Source organism: Hippocampus bargibanti, linkage group LG06, assembly GCF_051943395.1.
Source record: "Hippocampus bargibanti isolate YZ-2025 linkage group LG06, ASM5194339v1, whole genome shotgun sequence".
NCBI lineage: Eukaryota > Metazoa > Chordata > Actinopteri > Syngnathiformes > Syngnathidae > Hippocampus > Hippocampus bargibanti.
Window position 1 is genome coordinate 11,880,611 of NC_142739.1, and position 21,890 is coordinate 11,902,500.

At 41.4% G+C, this 21,890-nt stretch overlaps 3 protein-coding genes across 4 annotated transcripts in view; 2 read left to right on the forward strand and 1 right to left on the reverse strand.

Moving 5' to 3' along the window:
• kcnn4 (potassium intermediate/small conductance calcium-activated channel, subfamily N, member 4) overlaps nt 1–12,970 on the forward strand; it is a 32,490-nt gene extending 19,520 nt beyond the window's left edge. The window contains exons 5-9 of one of the 2 annotated variants that reach the window (XM_088998306.1): nt 4,154–4,264; nt 10,565–10,686; nt 11,021–11,090; nt 11,610–11,776; nt 12,155–12,970. In XM_088998306.1, coding sequence (XP_088854432.1) covers nt 4,154–4,264; nt 10,565–10,686; nt 11,021–11,090; nt 11,610–11,776; nt 12,155–12,158 — 474 coding nt within the window. In that variant the 3' untranslated portion in view covers nt 12,159–12,970. Of the gene's footprint in view, nt 1–4,153; nt 4,265–10,564; nt 10,687–11,020; nt 11,091–11,609; nt 11,781–12,154 lie in introns of those variants that run through there. The other variant, XM_088998307.1, reaches the window with a different exon arrangement.
• A 142-nt stretch (nt 12,971–13,112) lies between these two features.
• Nucleotides 13,113–16,776, reverse strand: LOC148896494 (uncharacterized). The gene is made up of 2 exons (XM_088998325.1): nt 16,710–16,776; nt 13,113–15,217 (listed from the first exon to the last, which is right to left on the reverse strand). The coding sequence occupies exon 2, from the start codon at nt 14,897–14,899 to the stop codon at nt 13,625–13,627; it is 1,275 nt and encodes a 424-aa protein (XP_088854451.1). The 5' UTR covers nt 14,900–15,217; nt 16,710–16,776; the 3' UTR covers nt 13,113–13,624.
• A 215-nt stretch (nt 16,777–16,991) lies between these two features.
• Nucleotides 16,992–21,890, forward strand: part of smg9 (SMG9 nonsense mediated mRNA decay factor) — a 9,039-nt gene continuing 4,140 nt past the window's right edge. The window contains exons 1-6 of the mRNA XM_088998305.1: nt 16,992–17,490; nt 17,562–17,636; nt 18,442–18,676; nt 18,759–18,856; nt 18,933–19,045; nt 21,162–21,273. Coding sequence (XP_088854431.1) covers nt 17,344–17,490; nt 17,562–17,636; nt 18,442–18,676; nt 18,759–18,856; nt 18,933–19,045; nt 21,162–21,273 — 780 coding nt within the window. The 5' untranslated portion in view covers nt 16,992–17,343. The remainder of the gene's footprint in view (nt 17,491–17,561; nt 17,637–18,441; nt 18,677–18,758; nt 18,857–18,932; nt 19,046–21,161; nt 21,274–21,890) is intronic.

The window sequence follows — 21,890 nt, forward strand, 5'->3', positions numbered from 1 at the left end:
GCGGATTGGGGCGTGAGCATAAACAGTGGACCAATAGCAACAGTGAGTGAGGACTGGCATTTACTCTGTTAGCAGTGAACGTGTGAAAGTAGATGAGTGGTGAGTGTCTCTGCTGATGTGGGAATGAAAATGGAAAACCATCCTTTCTATTTCTCCATCAGCTTTTTATAAGCTCCCCATATAAGGCAAAGCTTTCCATCCTCTCCATTTTTAGGGTCTTTTTATAGCCTTTAGCAGCACGACAACAAGGGTGTGCCAACCTGTGCCCACCACTCGCAAAAGATACATTACCATTTTCCATGACTGCCATGGTGGCAGTCAAACACCACCTGATTCCGGCCCACGTGAAAGACAGTATAAAGTGGATGTTGCTTCAGATGCGCAACCTCAGACATCATTCAGACAAATGAGTTGTGTCTTGATTTGAGGGTTGTCCCGGGAGTGGCAAAATAGGTGGACACAAATGCAGGATATGCTCAATACAATACAATACAATACAATACAATACAATACAATACAATACAAATACAATACAATACAATGCAATGCAATGCAATGCAATGCAACGCAACGCAACACAACACAACACAACACAACACAACACAACACAACACAACACAACACAACACAACACAACACAACACAATACAATGCAATGCAATACAATACAATACAATACAATACAATACAATACAATACAATACATATTGACTAATATAGCGCTTTAACAACAGTTGAAGCTGTCACAAAGCGCTTAACATGGACAACTATCATATACAGGAAATAAAGCAGTCACAATGGTAGTAGAAAGCACCAGGCAGTAAAGCCAAAAAAATATTTTTTTCCAAAAAATATTTGTGCGAACAAAGCACGTAAAATGAAAATATACTGAATTAATATGAGTTAAAAAAGCAAAACTGCGAATGGATTTACAAATATCACAGGGACGCCAACATAAGCAAAATTAATAATCCAACAAAGAGAGAATGAAATCAACTAATGACTAACTATTGCTGCATTCAAGGAATGTGGGAAGTCTGACCTCCTACCAGAAAAAGTGCAGCCCCTTTGAACTGAGAGATCACAAATGTATTTCTTTAAAATGACTTCACATAACACAATGCGATTTGTACCGACTGTGTGAAAACATGTCATTATCACCCTGCCTTAATTAGTTATTTGATGAATAAATAGAAATTCTTTGAAGATAATATAATCCTTTGTTTATGTAAATTAAGGAAATAATGAAGGTTTGCTGGAGGTCAAACGGTCAAAAAATGTTGTGATGAAGTAGAACAACAACACATTTATTGGAATCAGACATGCTTGTTGTTCACATTCATCATGAACATTTGAATGTCATAACTGGGACAATCCAAAAATGACATTTCAGACTTCCCACCTTCCTCGAATAGATAATGAATACACTGTACAAGCAAATTGATGAGATAATGAGGAATACCTGGACAGGATACAAGTAGCTATGCGAAAAACATAATGAGACAGACAAGACATGAGAAGAGCCTGAGGGAAAACATCCGTTCATCCATTTTCTAATCTGCTTCTCCTCAAGGCTGTCGTGGGCATGCTAGAGTCTAATTTAGAACAGATTATTTTCTTACAGACAGTGTATTTTAGGTGTCCAATTACCTTCGCCAGAGTGTCCAGGACACTTTGACGAAAGGCGGAAGTATACGGCGAAACATTTTAAGTAATTGAACACCTAAAAAATACTGTCTGGAAGAAAATAATCTGTTCTAAATTAGATATCAAGTAGACGGGATGAACTTAATACAACTATGCTAGAGTCTATTTCTGATGTCTTTGGACCGTCAGCGGGGTATACCCTGAACCAGTTGCCAGACAATCACAGGGCACACACAGACGAATTACCATCTGCACTCACAATTACATCTAGGGACAGTTACAGATACTTCCATTAACCTGTCATGCATATTTTTGGAATGTGGGAGGAAACCGGAGTACCCGGAGAACATAAAACTCCACACAGGAAGGCAAAAATCGAACCCTGCATTGCACCGTGAGGTGAAAGTGCTAACCAGTCGAACACCCCGCCACCTCAGACATGATAAAACTAGAAACCGATCAACCAAAATTGCATGAACAAAAATTGGTCATGACAGTTGGCCAATGTGGATGTGTGTTCCATTTGGCTAACATGTGTCCACTATATAGACAAAAGTATTGGGACACATCAACTTGGCATTTATACTCAAAAAATGCTCGATATGAATTAAAATGTTGGAGGATGCACCTTTTTGATGTGCTTAAGAATGATAATTTAAACAGAATAGGAAAGAATTTTAACTAATTCACTGCCATTCCCAAATGTATTTGGGTTTTGGTTTTTCCTGAGGGGACTGCCGCTAAAGTGCTGGCCTTGGCCTCTGGCAATGTAACTTACCTTCCACAAGTGGCAGCAGTTGCCCTTTTTCCATGTTAGCGCTTTGTTCCAGCTTCATCTGTTGTTAAAGCGCTATATAAAGCAATATGTATGTATTGCATTGCATTTTGGACAGCCGCCCCCAATTCAAGCTCAGATCACTCAAAACCCATATAACGTCGGAATTAACTCTTTTCCGATGAAAGAAGAGAGTGTAAGGTTTCTTACCCTGCATTGAATGTTTATGTAGTCCGAAAACTCAACATTCTGTGGGTCCCGGAATTTGAGTGAAAATGACGAAAAGCCTGGCACTGGAGTGGACACATTTTTGCCCATCGTCTGGCAGTGAATGAGTTAATAATAAAAGACGTTGAACTGACAGGTCGATATCCGTGCATAAAACATACAAGATTACCAAGTATGCTGTCAATTTTGGGAAAAGGTGAAAGATTCTTAAGTGCGCCTTGTGATACAATAAACAAAAAAATGTTTGTGCAGCATTGGGATGAAGCCATGCAGTGAAAATCTGAATAATTGCCTATAGATGCCGCAAGACAGCAGCAAATGATTGCTTTTATGGAAAAGCATCTTTTCGCCTCATATTAACGTACGTAGTTCTTGTGCAACAAAATGCCGCCTGATAGCACCAAAGCAATATTGTTGTTGACGTCGGATAAAACAGCACTGCGGTTTTTCCAGCAAATAGTAAATGAAAGTTCCTCGATAAAATATCCACAAATAGGTGAATGTTGAATCCCGAATATGCTTTATTTTCTGGTGTATAAGGCGCACCAGAGTATAGATGTAAGGCACACCCCCAATAAATGGTGGATTTTCAAACTTTTTTCCAAATATAAGATGCAGCGGACAACAAGGCGCACTTCAATGAATGAAAATAGTTGTCCAATCAGAATCAGAAAGCCTTTAATAGTCCCACAATGGGGAAATTTGCAGTCCAAATATAATATATAAATATATAAAGGTTTTCCAAATATAAGGCACACCACATTGTAAGGTGCTACAGTAAAGGCTGGGGTTTCTACAGGGGGAAATGGTTTCGGTGGCTGCTGAAATTAATTGCAAGACCTGTTGTGGCTCAGTATTACTTCACGTATAAGGCGCAGGGTCATCTTTTGAAGAAGATCAAGGCTTTTGAGTTCACCTTATACACCTGAAAATACGGTACTGTATAGTTTGCTGTCCCATTCACGGTACTTTGGTCCAAATAGTGTTTGTGCGTCAAATCGAATGATTTCTTACATTTTACTGTCTTTCCCTTTCTGATGCAAGCTGAAGAAAAAAAAGGTAAAATGTGCTCTTGTTTTTGTTTGTGGTAGTCATGGGGTTCCTTCAGTGTTTTCAGTGTGTGTTCTGTGACGTGTGTGTTTGTATTACAGTGTGTGTATTTTTGTTTTGGAGGTCTGTCTTCATCATTCTGTCGTCCTGTGCCCGGCAAAGGCAGCCAGCTATTCTCAGAGGAAACCGGCACTAATATAGCTGTGCCACACAGCCTTGTGTTTAACTTTTGAACCCTATGTGTAAATAGAACTTTGATTTATAGGACAAAACCATACGGGGTATGAGGAGCGACATTGCCCCATTTTATTTATTTATTTATGTATTTATTTACGTTTGCTTCAAGAGCAATATGTCTCCATGGTCGAAATATTTGTTGGTGTGACATTTATAGAGATGCTTACATTTTGTGCGTATGATTGACAGTTTTATGTGTTTGTGTCGGTTTTTAAGGGTGTCGCCTGCACCGCCATGCTGGTCGCTGTGGTAACCAAGAAGCTCGCATTGAATAAAGGGGAGAAGCATGTGCACTTTTTCATGCTGGACATCCAGATCTCAAAAGGGGTAAGAGTTCGAAAAATAAAAAAAGGAAATTATGAATTGTAAATGTTAAATATTTTTTTAGTTAGGTTATAGATTTGTTTGTGTTTTGTATGAAGCTTGAACAGACCATCTGCGTGGGTTGCAGGGGTGAATGTGCAAATGTTACTTGAAGGACAACCGACGCCTTCGGACAAGTTGTGTCCATAATTTGTAAAATGGCTTCAAATGACTTCTACTGAGCATATTTTACAAAGATTCCACGGCATATAGCTATATTTCACGTTTTCAGACTCGCGCTGAATATTCAGGAAGTCTTGTTTTTGAGTTGGTGACAATTCCAGACGTGACGTCACGTCTGGAACGCCCCTGACCGAGAAAGCGACACACAATGCATTTGGGGTACTTTATTTAGTCTGAAAACATCGTGTTGATCCGTGTTAATGGACAAAGTAGAAGGAAAACACATAAATAATGCGATGGTGAATCGTTGTGTGTTGCACCAAGACTACTATTCGATACTAGTTGACAAAAATTCCCAGCAGACAAATCAGCCCATTTCCAACGGAGCTTGGGCGCCATCTTGTGCATTTTGTAGGACGCTACATTGGAGTCCTGACGGCTCAAATTGATACAGAAGGACTTCTTTAATCGATTGCAAACATTTATGCTTTCCTCTTCAGAACTATTGAAATCACATTCATAACTGGATGAGTAACAACAAAGCATCTTCTCCGAATCTGAAGCCATTGTTTTGATTCTTGACAAGGCGTCCTGGCGTGATGTCACAAACAAGGGGGCGGGACCTTCTGAAACTCGCCATTTACGGGGTCATTTTGAAGTAGTTTTGGAACACTTTAACTCATCCATCCTGTGTTCTTCCATCACCGTTTGGTTCGGGGCCGCCACAAAAATGGACAAAATCCGACTTCAACGGACAGTTAGGACGGCGGAAAAATCATTGGCACCGCCCTACCCACTCTCGAGGACTTGCACACTGCAAGAATCCAAACTAGGGTGCGGAAAATCCTACTGGACCCTCCGCACCCTGCCCACCACCTTTTCCAGCTACTCCCCTCAGGCAGGCGCTACCGATCCATGCGCACCAAATCCAGCAGACATTTAAACAGCTTCTTCCCCCAAGCCATTAACTCTTTGAACTCTTCAACAGTAGCCAAAATGGAACTGTATAGTGCAACTTAGCAGTGTTTTTTTTTTTGACGACGATACTAGTGCAGCGTGTTCTACCGGAAACAAATTCCTTGTGTGTTCTACATACTTGGCAATAAAGATGATTCTGATTCTGATTTTTATTGGTGTTTTGCATTTGACTAAAAATATCATCCTGTGTTTTTTGGTTATTTTAGATGCTACAAAACGTTTTTCTGATGTCAGTTAGGAAACCAAAAAAATGGTGTTGGTTGTCCTTTAAGCTTGAGCATGTCATCATTCTGTCCTTGTACACGTCAATATTTGGTCGCTCAGTTGTTCAAACGTTTTGAGGTGTGAGATGACATACTATGACGCCATTTAAAACAGCTAACTGAGGGGAGGAATTCTAAGCGTTAATACTGAAGAAAGATATTTGCATTTCCGGTATCTACAAATCTACAAATTATTTTGACCTTACTTAATTAGTCACCTCAAAGCTTTTTGTCAGCATGGTGCGAGAAGTGGAAACTTCACCTATTTCTATGTCATGCACATGTTTTGGTTTGTAGTTTTTTTTCCCATATTTATTTTTAGCCCGGCCAACCTTTTTACAGCCTTTTCAAGGCGTCAAACAGAGGAAATCATCTTTAGTCCGGAAAGTAACGTGTCAGTTCAGGACGGCGGCAGTGATTGGCAGGAAACACTGTGCGCGTCTGTGTGTGTACGCATGTGTGCGTGTGTTTGTGTGTGTGTGCGTGTGTGTGCGCATGCGTGTGTGTGTGTGTGTGTGTGTATATGTGTGCATGCGTGTGCGTGTGTGCGCGCGCGCGTGTGTGTGTGTGTGTGTGTGTGTGTGTGTGTGTGTGTGTGTGTGTGTGTGTGTGTGTGTGTGTGTGTGTGTGTGTGCGTGCGTGCGTGTGTGTGTGTGTGTGTGTGTGTGTGTGTGTGTGTGTGTGTGTGTGCGTGTGTGCGTGCGTGCGTGCGTGCGTGCGGCAATGGGTGGCACTGCAGGGCCCCGCCTGCAGCTGCGAAGGTGTTGGTCGTTTTAATAACTAGCAGTTAAAAGAACTCCCTGCACGACCATTCCGTGTCGGGTCATTGTTTGTTTCACCATGTCAGGTTTGTTTCATCTTGTCATTTTTTTGCTCCTGATTTTGTTTGCTACTTTGGACCATTCCGTTCTGATGACTTTGTTGTTCGAGATTTTGTTCCTGCTGACTTTATTTTATACAATTTGTCAAATACACCCTGCCCCTCCCTCCTGCCCGCATATTTGGGGTCCACCACCTCCACCACCTTGCAAATCGCGACAGGCCTTTTGAGGGACGTCAGATTTGGCAAATGAGAGTGCATAGTCGGCTGGTCGGCTGGAAGTTAACTAGCTAAACTATTTGCCATTTACGTTGAGTGGATGGAGAAAAATGGAGGCACTATACGGTTCTATTTGGGTTACTGTTTAGAGAGTTTAGGCAAAGAAGCTGTTTAAATGTCTGCTGGATTTAGTGCGCGTAGATCAGTAGCGCCTGCCTGAGGAGAGTAGCTGGAAGAGGTGATGGGCAGAGTGCGGAGGGTCCAGTAGGATTTTCCGCGCCCTTGTTTGGATTCTTGCTGTGTGCAAGTCCTCGTAATGTATCATCCCTGCTGGAGAATAGACATGCACTGAATGAGGAAGGCACAAAGAAAATAGAATGCCTTAGTGCACTTTCAAAACATTGTGGATTACTCCCAAAGCATGTTTATATAGCAATTATGCCATTTAATATTTAGTCTTGGCGGCATGGTGAACAATTGATGAGTGCATGCGGCTCACAGTGCAGAGGTACAGGGTTCGATAATCGGCTCCGGCCTTCCTGTGTGGAGTTTGCATGTTGTCTCCGTGCCAGTGTGGCTTTTCAGCGGTTACACCGGTTTTCTCCTGCATTTCAAAGACATGCATGGTAGATTAATGGTACACTCGAGACATCCACACCTAATCAAGATCTACACCAACACAAATCATGAGATAAGATAAGATAAGATAAGATAAGATAAGATAAGATAAGATAAGATAAATAATAATAAAGGCATATCCAATCCAATCCAATAAGATAACCATTTTTCTCACAATGGAGAAATTCACAATTTACAGCAGCAAAAAAACAACAACAAAAAAGTATCCAATATCGTGAACCTGTGAACCTGAAATAAGTGATTGTAATGGATCCACTTCATCTCAAAATGATGTGATATAGCCAGTACCGTAGTTTCTGCACTATAAGTCGCACTGCATTATAAGGTGGACCTACAATGAATGATATATTGGATTGGATTGGATTGGATTGGATATGCCTTTATTAGTCTCACAGTGGAGAAATTTACATTTCACAGCAGCAAAGTGATGAAAGGAATGAAAGTAGAAAAACGAAATACATGAGCTGCTGGAAAGGCAGCCACTCTCGCGGCGCCGTCAAAAGAAAAAAAAAACTAAATAACAAATAATATGACAGCATAGAGACAATATGACAAAACAAAGACACAGAGAGACATTCATTCTTCAGGACTTGCTGTACCCTCTTTGTGATGACATGAAACAGTTCTAGATGAAAGAGGAGAGGATCAAAGCGTCTTTCCACCAGTGGATCAGGGACATCATGGTGGAATGTGCATGTCAACTACAAGCTAAATGTTGAAAGCAAACACGCAGCTGTAGCATCCATTGACGAAAAGAGATTAACTCACATCCCTGTTCCACATAAATCTGCTTCAATTCCAAGCCGCAACAGTTCCACATACGCATCGGCGCTCTGCGCTGACGCTCCTTTCTTCTTATTGCGGGTTCCTCAAGCCATGCATCCATCCAGCCGCAGACCGTCCAACGGCACTGACCTTTCTGCTAAACAAAGCGGGGCTGTGAAGATGCTGCCCATTACAGGCGCAAAAAAGCACATTGTTTTAAAACCTACAGTATATATGAAGCGCTTTCCGACCAGTCCATTCACTCCCAAAATGAATAGACAACTGTTTTATGATTTTTATGAGGTAAAGTATGAGTATTTTCATGACACTGTTTATATTTTAACCACAGCAAGGTATAAGATGTCGTGCAACATTCATATCACATAGTGGAGGAGAAATTTTCCTCTATTCAGTAAAAACTTAAAAAATATTCTGATGCTGATACAATAAATTAATAATAATACATTACATTTTAAGCGCCTTTCACAGCTCTCAATGACACTTTACAGTCACAGACAAGCATAGGTACTATAATAAATAAAATATAATCACAAATACAATGCAATAAAAAAATGCAATCACAATATAGTAACACTCATTATAGTGAAAAGTAATAACAATAATAACTCAATGTTGTTTACACGTTAATGTCCATATTCACTATATGACCAAACTTATTCCACTGGAAACACACAAAAATCTCACTTTATCATTTCATTCCATATACATGTAAAGGTGCACTGGATATGAGGCACATGGTCAGCTTTTGAAAAAATTGAAGGCTTTTAGGTGTGCCTCATAGTGCGGAAAGTACAGTAATTCCCCAATTAAAAATTGTAATTTAAATGTTGAACAATTTTGCGATCTAAGGAAGCCGCTCATAGTGAGGTGTGAAGGATGACTGAAAGGGATTCCAAGGAAGAGCTGACGAAGAAGGAAATATGACCCGTGAGTTTGTGCGTCTTGTAGAGGCGTTACTCTATTTGCAGGACCCAACAGGATTTATTTGGTGTTTTGCTTAGGAATCTAAAAAAAGGGAGGCGTCTAATAAACAAACAGTTACCAAGAAATACTGCCCTGTAGCTTGTTCACCCTCTCGTTCAGCCTCATTTAAATGTTTTCTTTTTGTGAGGTATGAAGCCTTACGTCGTGTTTCTTAGCAAGCTACGTGCGCTGTTTTGAAGGATACAACCGTTTCCTCTCTCCCAGTGGCTGCATCCTGTCACAAGGTGCATCTTTACATATGACTGATTGTTTTGGTCCTTGTGTGTGTGCGTGCATCCTTCGAGTCCAGATTTACACTGATGGGAACAAGGGAAGACACCTGGATGCGGACATTGACAGCCTCTATTAATAACCCTCGCATTGACATCATCAATGGGCCGCTTCAGTGATTGGGCAGGAAAGCAAAGTATGCATGAATAGAATCAAAGACAAAAGATACAAGATGTGATGCAAGAGGTGGCAATGTTGCATAAGGAGCAGCTGGGGCAGGTTTGTTTTGGTTCCAGCAGATAGCGCTGTTTTTATTTGGTTGCTGTATACGAGGACTCCTGTGTACGTATCAGAAACAAAAACAACGGTTTGAAGATTCATTTCTTGATAAATAACATTTAATCTTAAAGTGCATCATTATATTTTTAGATACCAATTTATTGTTAAAGTTGTGTGCCGTTGTAGTTCGGTTGCGATGCATATGTCTGAATGATGAAAGTAAATTGCACATTTGTTCATGAAGCGGAATGCTCATTAAATGTCATCGTTTCCTAACGTTCTTGTGCTTCTTTACACCAAAACTGAAGAAAGACGTGATATTTTGGTTATTCATAGCACATGTGGTATAATTTTAATGGTTCGGCCCACTTGACATCTACCAAGGCCATACGTGGCCAACCATGTGAAATGAGTTTGACACCCCTGGTCTAAGGTTTCTTACGCTGAATTGAATGTTTATGTCGTCCTAAAACTCAATATTCTGCGAGTCCCGGAATTTGAGTGACAATGACAAAAACCCTGGCACTAGAGTGGACACATTTTTGCACGTCTGGCAGTGAACGAGTTCAACAAAAGGGGGGCTTTGGTTGCCATTTTGTGATATCTGCAGGCATTTAAACAATATGCACCGATTTTTGTTATTTTCTGCCGGGCTGGGGTTCTATTCACTGGGCATTACCGGGGAACAGTACCGAGTAAACTCATGTTAATTGCAGGGCGGCATACGTTCCACATCCGCAAGCAATAGGCGTAAAAATGTCATGCGGGGAGTTATACAGGAGTGTGGAATTGCCAATGTCAAGTAAATACTTTCGTATGATCATTTTCCTCACTGTCAACATTTCTTGTTCCAAGCAAAATGACCAAGTCTGATTTTAGATGCGACCTATTAACTCTGAATCCTAACACAGTAACACTATTGCACAATTTCAAAATAGGACAAACCATCTTTCTACCTCTCAGATCCGCCACGCTGCTGCAAATGTGCTTCGCGAGTGCTGGCTCCTGCACCGAGCAAACCTGACCAAAGGAAGCCGGGGACAACACCGAAGACACCAGAGATGTCTTTTGGAGGCCATCAGAGTGTATGTTATGAGAGCTACAGACACGATGCATGTGTGCGCGTGTGGGTTCTTCATGTAGAATTCCACAAGTTATCATTTTCCTACTATCCCAAGTCAACAGTTATTTTTGTCCATAATGACAATCCCAAAATAGCCATTCATGTTTGTGTATGGCTGTGTAATGCTTCACATAGCTGACGCTCTGGCTTTGTCACTGAATGGCATACGTTGTATCAAAAAAAAAAAAAAAATCAGATGTGCAGTACTATTATGTAAAGATAGCAAATTACTCAATGTTGGCACAAAGTGTGTTTTTCAGAAAGACTTTTCAAAAATTCCAATTTGTCCTCTGCAGATTTCGTCACTTGCGCCTCAAACAGAGAAAACTACGTGATTATGTCAGTGAGATGGTGGACCTCCCAAAGGTAAGAAATTTTGTTTTCATTGCGAACCCCTAACACCTGGCTGGAAGAAAGAAAATGCAGGACCTTCCCCAAAACAGGAAATGGAATTTTTAAACCACTCCATAGATGATCAAACACGGATTCAAGTGTTTATTAGAAATGTCAGCGGGGAAGCCGTCCACTTAACTCTTTTAGGGACAGTGGTTAGTTCAGTGGACCGCCTATCATGTTATCAATTTACAGATGGTCATTATTGGTGCATAAAAGGGTTAAAGAAGAAAGACATTTTTGGTGTAATAAAGCCAGAAAGTATCAGTGACTGGTTTATACAGAAAACTGGCCTCGTTTCCTCTCAATACTTACTTTTGGTTATGAGCTTTTATTTAGTGGAACGCAACGTGTAAGTCATAATCCTGCGGCGGCAGCCTTGTAGGATTTCATACCGAAATATTGACCAATGCAAAAGTATGTATGTGTTTTAAATGAATGTATTGGTTGTAAACTAAATCCAGATTTAAACCTTTGCATTTGCGTGACCAGATGCAGATGATCATGTGTGATCTCAGCGCCAATTGGAATAACTCGTACCGGGAGCTGGAGCAGCGTATCCTGTCCATGGAGCACAAACTCGAAGAGCTGAGTCGCTGCTTCCAAGAAACCTCAAAGCTGCTGTCTCAAGTCCTACGTCACCGCAACCAGGAGATCAGGTAAACAAAGTTCACCACACACGCGGCTGATGCGATCCAGATCAACAATGTGGCACAAGATGGCCGACGAGGGGTTTCATAATGCGGTGGCGCAGTGTGCATTTGTTCATTGAGGATTACCCGATTTAATAATGTCACTATTGTGTCGTAATTGTCAAATGTACGTTAAATGGGCAGTAAAAAGCAGTCATAAAGATGGAAATGAAGACTTTCACAACAACTTTGAGTGACACATTAAAATGCCAATTTTTGTCACTTTTCGTAGATAACGAAGAAACTGAGAAAATTAAGACAATCATGATTGCTCAAAAAGTGAGAATACAGCGACTATATACTTTTTTTGGTCTGTATGGCACTGTCATCGTGTTTCTTTTACAGGTGACACGACCACTCCCCGCGCTTCAGAAAAAAAACTTTTTGTCCGACAATTCCTACAAAAGGGAGGCGCTGAGCATCTCCATTTGTGCAGAGCAACTTCTACATGCTTCCACCATTTTGGAGGAGTAGCAAGAGTTATCCTTGGGCCGTTTTGGGTGTCCGTCACCAATCACGACTGTGGAATAACTCATGGAGAGCTTTCAAATCTACACTGTCAAACTTCTAGACTCGCTCTGTATTATTGTTATTATTATTTCTATTACTATAAGCCACTTTAAGGGCTTTTTTGAATGGACTCGTTTGTGCCTTATTTATTTTGAACTCATTGGCGATAGCCTATCGTTTCATGAAAGCTTTGCAGAAATCAATGTTTCAGCACAACTTCACAAAAACGCAATGTTGCATACAAAGACACCTTTATTTGATATTGTTTAAAAATCATGTGTTCATGTCAAATGATGCAGACCTAGTTTTTGTGGGGACATTTACAATCGGGTGCAAACTGGCTGCTCGTACGTGGCCTAACTACTCCACCTAGCGAACATTAAGTAGGTTGCGTGTAGTTGGATTTAAAATATTGACAGTTCAAAGTCACAAATTACCACAACACAGGGAAAATTGAACTACCCAATATTTGACGTACAGTGAACCCCGCAAAATCACTATTCACATTCTCAAATTCTCCATTATTTATGATTTTCTAAATATGTTTCGGTTACTGCTCTCCTTCATTTAACTCATTCACCGCCAGACGTGTGCAAAAATGTGTCCACTACAGTGCCAGGGCTTTTGTCATTGTCACTCAACTTCTAGGACCCACAGAATATTGAGGGTGTCTCTCCAAAAGACAATGCAATGCATACATATTGGTATATAGAGCGCTTTAACGGCAGAGGCTGGAACAAAGCGAGCGCATGGAAAAAAAGGCAAATCCTGCCCCTTGTGGAGAAAAAGAAACATTACCAGAGGCCATGGCCAGCGCTTGATCGGCACCCAAGCAAGAAAAATCAAAACGTGTATACATTTGGGAATGGCGCTCTACGTCATATTTTCAATTCCCGAAGAAATTTGTGAATGGCAGTGAATGAGTTAATATGGAAAAATCATAAACCAACGTCAATAGTGGGGCTTCACTGTACATCTTCCATTGAAACCATCAATTCCAAAACACATACCTCATTGGAAAGGAAGCACTTTGTTCGAACTATATCAATGGGAAGAAAAAACTGGAGATGTTTATGTTTTGTGTGCATAAATTGCTGAAATTAGTGATGTTTCTTTTATTCTGCTGTTGCCAAAATAAATTGAAATTTGCACGTCATTAAAACTACTCTGGATACGCTTGGAATTGAAAGCTGTGTGGGATGTTGACATAACTTTCATCATACATAAGCAGTGACGAGAACAGTGTTATTGAAATAATATGTCAGAACATCTTTTTTGGTCTCCAAACTTTTGTATTTTGGACTGTCATTTACAGATGTTTTCAACATGCCTGGTTTTCACATTGTTTTTAATCTGATGCCAAATGTAAGCAGATGCCCGATAAAAGAAATGGCCACAGGTGCATGCAAGGGGCATCCTGCAACTTCCCTGGCACGGCTTCTTTTTCCGTGTCTTTCCCTTCAGGTGCTCGGCTAAGAGTCTGGCTCCGGTGAAGGTGTTGCCGCAGTTGACGCAGATGTAACTCTTGGCCTCGGCGTGCTGCACACAGTGCCGCAGGAGGTGCAGGCGGTGTTTGAAGGCCCGGCCGCACTGGCATCGGTGCGAGCGGCTGCCCCGGTGGCGGTAGCGATGACTAATGGCCAGATAGGGCTGCCGAAGGATGGTGCCGCACTGGCGGCAGGTGCGCAGAACCCTGGAAGGCCGCCGAGTGTTTGTGCCCGTTGTCGAGGCCAATTCCTGCCTTTGAGTCTCAAACAAGGCCAGAATTGTGGGTGGTGACGCTGAGCATGATGGGTCAGGGTGGCTTGTCTCAACCTCTTCAGAAAAAGAATAAGTGTGGTCCGCAGGGGGCTGTCCACGTCCAACGACCTGATTGGTGTTGATGACGGCCGAGGGAGGTGTCTTTGCAACCGACACTTTATTGTCCGTCGAGCCCAGCGTTTTTTTGATGATGCACAACTTGGTTCTGACCACCGATGTGTGGGCTTGGGTGACATGGGCAAACAAGAACTTTTCATTGATAAAGAAGGATTTGCAAATGGCACACACTTTGGGCATGGATTCGGAGCAGAAGCGGATCAAGCACAAGCGGCCTTGGTCGGGAGGCTTGTGCTGATGGTGCGGGTTCCAGTTACTGAACACCTGGCCGCAGACGTCACATGAGTACAAAATAGTGCAGTGCCCATTGAGAGCCGCCTCGCTAGGAAAGAACATCTTGCAGCGAGCGCATTGGAACGTTTCGCAAAACACCTTGGTGCAGTGGGGCTGATGCAGCCAAATGGACCTGAAGGGACCTCGGCCACATTCTTTGCAAATGGAGCCCCTGGTAGCGGCACGGGCGGGCTTGCCTCTACTGGGATGGTCTGAAAAATCTGCAGACTCCGTCGAGCTCGAGTTGGTGTCCTCATCTGATTCAGAGTCACTGAGATCACTTTGAGCTTCTTTGAAGTCTAAGTCCATGTCATCCCCAGTAGCACTTCTGATTGACTCATCTGTGCTCATGTCATCAGAGTCGAGGGGTCTCCCCAGTTGGTAGAAGCCATTGTTTCCAGACATCTCCAGGCTTGTCTCTGGGTCCATGTCGGACACTAGCTCACTCTTTTCGTCCACTGAGCCTAGACAGTTTTCTTTTGCATGTTTGTTAAGGTCCCACACGTAACTAAAAGACTGAGCCCTTCCAGCACACCGGCGGATAGTGCGGATTGTCCAAGTGTAAGGTGAGCGTTGACAAATGTCGGAAGGTGATGTTGCAGATATGGCAGGTGGCTGGTATGTTGTCGCTGGACCGCACTCCTAGTATTTCGCTTGCCACTGATGTGAAACCTTCTATGGTTGTGTGACCTCAGTGCGTGACATTCATCATCCCTCGGGCCCTCAGGTATGCAACACGTGAAAAATCTGAAAGCAAAGCATCATATTAACGTTTTTCAACTGTCATGACAGATACAACAGTGGAAACGCTAGATTTTAAATGCCAATTGGTATTTGTCCAAGATCTCCCTATGAAAATTGTAAAATGAGCTGCTTTGAGATCAAAGTCGATGTCCTCCCCAGTATTTATCAGAATGAATTTCATTTGGCAGAAACTGAAACCAGTTGCCGTTGATGCCTGGAAGAATCCAGCATCTGGCGATGTCTATACATTCAATGTTTCAGGTTGTCACTGACTGCAAAGAAGGGGGGTGCATTAATAGGTGTCTACTTGTATTGTTCATAATATGTATGATGTCTTATGTGGCTTTTGTACATGTCTGGAATCAATTAAAGAAAGTCTTGAATTTGACCAAAAAAATTACAAAAGTACATATATTCGCCTGTAAATAGACCTAAACATAGTTTTGCCCAGTTTCATTGGTATTCGAACTGAGAAACTAGCATAAGAACCACAAGACATAAAAGGTGACACGCCTATTTGTAATATGGTGAAATACAATTAACAACTAACATAAAATTATCTTGAACACAAAGCTGTTGGTTGGTTCGAATGATTACATGATCACTGTAAATAACTCACAGTTAGGTCTGTGTAAGCTCTCAGTCGTACAGGAGTGGTCCTTCGATCAGAAGGTTTCTTCAGCTGTAGTTCTTTGAAGGTGTCGGATGTTTCGCTTCTTATCCAAGAGGCTTTGTCAGCGAACTAATTTTTTTTGCTGGTAGTTTTGGCCCTATATATATCCCGACTGTCCAGACGTGGCGGTGCCAGACTCTGCTATGGTTAGTCCCTGCTCTCAGGTTGGGGGAGCAGAGGACTACTCCCTCCGGCTACATTGATTACTTCTATTGTCCTGACTGATTACTTCTATTGTCCTGCCCGAGTATGGGGTCTACGACTGGCCTGGTTGCCCCATTTGCCCTGGTATCACCTCATCAGCATAACTAAGCCTATGTAGCGTAAGAAGTCGGTTGTAGAAACGATACAAATTGAACCCCACCATGGCAATTTAGTGAAGGGTTTGGCTGTTTTATGAAAATAGCTTCTTTCACTCCCCTTTTAAACCATCTTTCGCTAAGATTTTAACCTCATTGTCATCAAATGAGTGGTTGCTAGCTTTTAGGTACACATGTACTGCAGATTGAGGCCCACTGGGCAGTAGGGAGATATATATATATTTGTGTGTGTGTGTGTGTGGCCAAAATTAACAGCAAAAAAATGTTCGCTGACGAAGCCGCTTGAATAAGAAGCGAAACGTCCGACACCTTAAAGAAGTACAGATGACGGCTAAAGAAACCTTCTCATCGAACTCAGTTAGCTGAATGAGTTGGATCCGGAGGTTTATAGTCAAGAATAACAAGGGGGTCTATTTGGGTTTGTGTCCAGGGCAATCAAATATCAACTGGGCGCGCTTCTCAGACGCTTCGCCATATTATGAAAGAAAGAAAAAAACCTTACGTTGATGTATTTGAAGACACCAGGGTGGACGACGGACGTTGCCTTTCAAACCGGAAGAACACAGCCGTTTCTCGTTCCCATAATGCAACGCGGAAATCAAACTCCCATAACGCACCGCGAGGGTACAAATTTACAAATCTAATCTTAAATAACACAATAATGAAATTGTTATTAAAATGAAATTATATTCCTATTGTTCACATCATGTGTGGTTCAAGTTGTTTCAATACGTTAACATGAGCAATGATAAACGATGTCGGAACAACTGATCCGATATGTTTCACAACGTCCACATTTTGGAGACACGTACGCTTAATGTGTGTCGATTGCTTTTGTGAAAGCAATTAAAGGACATTTGACGCGAAAGGACTAACATTTAAAATTAACCGTAATATAACAAATAATTAGCGTGGTCTGTGTTTATTGTTTAGGGATTTTTTTACGTCACCATAAAATCTTTTGAATGATTTTTGGTTCTCAATCTGTTTGGCGAGACGACGTTTATTTTTGTGGATACATTGAGGGGACACAGAAATTTGTCTAGATCTTGCTTCTAGATAAATTATGTGGCGCTAAGAAGTTGTCTGGCAATTTGCTTTTTACGAGTGACTGCTTATTGAAGTGTGTGGTAAACATGTCAGAATCGGGCCACAGTCAGCCTGGCGTATACGGACCGGGGCGCCGGAGAAGGCGACGTCGTGGCGAACGGGACATTGGACCACCAGGCCAGAACCTGTCCGGTCCCAGCCGGGATCGAGAATACCAACCTCGGGAAGGAAGGGTAACGTTTAACAGGAACACCAGTGATTCCGACGTCGCCTGTGTGACTCCGTTGGTTGTTGTTGTTTACAGGACGGAAGTGAAGAACCACAAGGGTCTCTAATTCAGAAGACTCCCATCATTCTGGCAAAGCCCCCCGGAGAAAGGGTATTCTATTTATTCACAAATGAACTCGTTTATTTAACAAATACAGTAACCTCTACCATCAGTAATTACCAACTACTTTGCCTTTTGAAGTCACCTGGTGCACGGTAGATTATTCAATTACATTTAAATCGTCCAAAAATATTTTCATCATATAATATATAGATTTCATTTTTATAGGAACATTGTTGAGTGAGAGGCAGAACTATTCTTCACTCTTTCAATAGATGGCAAAAGGTCAAATAACATTTCTGTTCAATGTATTGATGGGTGTTGTAAGAAAAAGAAAACCTTAAATCATCTCACAATCGAGAAATTTCCAATTTACAGCAGCAAAGTAATGAAAGGGGGTAGGAATTGCTGTGAATGCAACTTATCTAGTGCTGTCACCTTGAAGTCATAACATAAAACGTAATCAAATAATACAACACAGACATACAATCGTTACGACTTTTCTGCATCCTCTTTTGACCGCAAAAGATACATTTTGTCAAAATCGGTTGCGATCATTTTTGGTCTTCCCAAGCACTTTGTGATTGGATAAAAATGAGATTTGTAATTTATATAATCACATAAAATAATTGTTTAAAAAACACAGTTGGGCTGTGAATGTAAAATAACATTATGTACTGCACTAACTTACAAGCTTTCTTGTGACACCTTATTCCTACGCCACTGTGTAAATGTGTCATTTATATGACATTTATAACCTCTCAATGTTTAGGTCAAACCACATAGCGTTGAAATTAGTAATACATGAATCCTTCATCTTTTCACTGATTTGTTTCCTTTTTGGACATTTTTGAAGGTCAAGCCATTACAGAGTACGGTTGTCAGCACAGCTCCAGTTCTTGACAAGCCGATCATGCTCATGAAGGCTCGTGATGACACGGTGAAACCGACCACCCCTCCAGAAGTGACATCTCAATCTACTGTTCCCGGGCCCTCCAAAGTGGAGAGGGAAGGCCAACGACCTACCCAGCCAGTCTACCAGATCCAGAACCGAGGAATGAGTGCCACTGCATCAAGCAGCGCTGTGGATCGTGAGTTACTATTGATTTCCGTCTTAAAAGCGCAGAAAGAATTTCCAGATTCATTCAAAATATAATGATCTGATGATTGCAGCCTTGATCGGCCAATCTAAACTCATCCCACCAGAGAAGATGAAGCACAGCATCAAGCTAGTAGATGAGCAGTTAAACTGGTGTGACAGTGCTATGGAGGTGAAATCATCAGCGCAAAGACTTTCATTCCATGCCGAATGATTCAGGAGTTTATATGTTCTGTTTTGATGTGCAGTACCTGCGGGACCAAACCGATATGCTGGTGGTGGGAGTCATTGGCCTGCAAGGAACGGGAAAATCAACTGTCATGTCTCTGCTGTCAGCCAACACTCCTGAAGAAGACCAAAGGTAAAAAAGAGAAACAAACACACTGTATATGTGATCTGTTTGTTGCTAGCCCTGTGTTTACCATTAAAAAATGTTTAAATTCAATTTGGTTGAATGTTAAGCTAGCAGTAATGAATAATCATTTTGTAGTTTTACGGGGAATATCAGAAAACTGTAAATTGTTGTACAGTAAAGTCTCGTTATATCGATATCGGATATATCGATAGTCCCAGTTACATCGATACTATTTCTATGCACGCACGGAGAAAATTACTTGCAAACAGGGTCGGATATATCGATAGTCCCGGTTATATCGATATTTTTTCGGACTCCCTTGAATATCGATATAACGAGACTTTACTGTACTTCTTAGCTCTTAAATTTATCTATGCCTTCGTTACATGTTTTTTTTTGAATAATGGTGCACTCTTTCAACACACAGTGGCGTTGTGGTTTAACCGACCTGCTCTCGTCTAGTTCAGACGCAAAAGCTCCTTTTTATATTAGTGCATTCATGCAAGGTTTGAAACCAGCATGCTTGGGTTACTGGGTGTGAGTTTCTTAAAATGTATACAAAGGAATCCAGCTCGTTTCCCAGGCGAGAACGGTGGCACAACGGTTTCAAACTGCCCTCATCACATCGCCACTGGATTAAACATTTTCTCACACAGCAACCTTCATTGGCCATTCAAGTGTAAAGGAAGGAGAGAGGGGGGGGGGGCTAGGGGGAGGGAGAGAGAGAGAGGGGGGGGGGGGGGGTTAATGTAGTTTGGGATAAAAAAATGCACATTTGCTTTAGGTCAAAAAATTGCAATCATTTATGCGAGGTTACCATGAAGTCTGGATTAGAGGTAAAATCAGGCCCCAAAAAATCCAGCCCGACCCGACCTGAATCCGACGAATTAACTTGATTTTCAGGCCCGAGCCCAAAGTCAACCCAAAATTTCAAGTGGAGGTTACATTAATCAACTATTTTCTGTCATTGGTGCAATTTAAGAGTTGATAGAAATTTAAGGTTGTGCATCGTTTTGACGGGTTGTGCCATAAATAAACCACAGCAGCAACAGTATGTCCTTAAGGAGCACGGCACTTTAAGAGAGAGAGCGGCAAGAACACAGAAATAAATCTACATAAATACATTTGAAAAATAAACAAAGAATAACATTCTTTTTATAAGAAGTCTTCTTTAGTTTCATATCCACACATCGTTTTAGTATAGTTTTATGAACATTAAAAAAAAGTCAGCAAAAGAGAAGCCCCGCCCACCACAAGCCCAACCCGAACGCAATGAATGACATTTTGAGCCCGACCTGAAATTCGGGTCGACTGGTGCGGGCTTCATATCTTACCTGCAGTCTGGATACAAGGCAAAAATGCACACTTTCTACAGTAATTTGATCATCTGACATGATTTCCAAAATTTATGATGTTAGGTTGATTGTCCCAAGATGTGAATGGCAGTGGTCATTTGTTATTCCCCGCATGTGACTGCTGACCAGTACGTGCGGTACACTGTTGGTAGCACAAAGTTGGCTGGGATCCACTCATGACAACAAGGGCTATGGAAAATGCATTCATTTTTTTCTGTTTTAAGGATTTGCCTCCTCAAAATGTTTTCAGTGGATGTGAAGCTCATCAAAACAACATTCCTGTTTGAATAGCGCAGCGGCAAATTACGTTCCTCTCGTCTCTACTTCAGCAAGGCATGAAGATTTCAGATGCGTTCGCTTTATTTTCTTGATCAAAAAACACCGCTCATCAAAACAGGAAAGGTGTAGAGTGTAAAAGTAAAGAAGTAAGTGAACATCTTTTTGTTGTCATTAATGATAAGAGGAACATAAATTGCCGCTAGACTTAAAGTCAGAAAAGTTGTTGCTCCATGCTTTATTGTCTTCCGAATGCTTCTTACGTCAACATAGCATGGCCTTTTTTTTCACGGACTAAAGACAGGATGACTAATGGAGCCCAGATACCTTCATATCACGAATAAATTTACCTTCAACAAAACAGCAATAAAATGAAACCGATTGCACCTTTTCAAAATATAATTATACAATTGTGAATAATAACAAAAACTATAATTTAACCAAAATTTCCTTTTGGCTATAACAAAGAACCCGGTCTTTGCTGTGCACAGGGGTTACGTATTCAGAGCGCAGTCTCAAGAGATGAAGGAGCGAGGTGGAAATCAGAGCACAGGAATTGACTTCTTCATTACGCAGGAGAGGATCATCTTCTTGGACACCCAGGTGGGCAATCAAAATACAGTAATACCTCAGCTTATAAACGTAATTGGTTCCCAAAAAGTGCGTGTAAGGCGAAAAGTTCATCTGCCGAACATTTATTTCCCATAAGAAACCATTAAAAATTAATAATCCGTTCCCAGGTCCCCATAAAACATCATTTTCTACTAAATAAGCCTTAAACTACACAAAATATACCTTATTTTATGTATAATAAATGTGCTATTGTATTGTAATTAAAGAAATAAACTGTACTATATAATAAAGTCGTTTTATTTACCTTTGTGATGGTCATTGATGTAGTTGCCTCTTGATGATATCCAATGAAGTTGCTGTGCTTTCTCGGCGACAATACCCCCAGCTACTTTTCGTTAGTCCAAATCAACAGAAGCTTTTCAACCTCTTCTATTGCCTGAGACAGTCGCTTAGACAACGCAGAAACACCCTTAGCCACACGTAGCAATGGTCGACGTAGCATACTAGTACTGTGACGCTAAGTCACACAAACAGACACCTCGTTCGTGTTTTTTGATGATCTCCTTCTTCTGCTTGACCGTAATTTTCTTTTGTGTCCTCTTTGGCTTAACACAACCTATGGTGGGGTCTTTTTGGTCCCATACTCT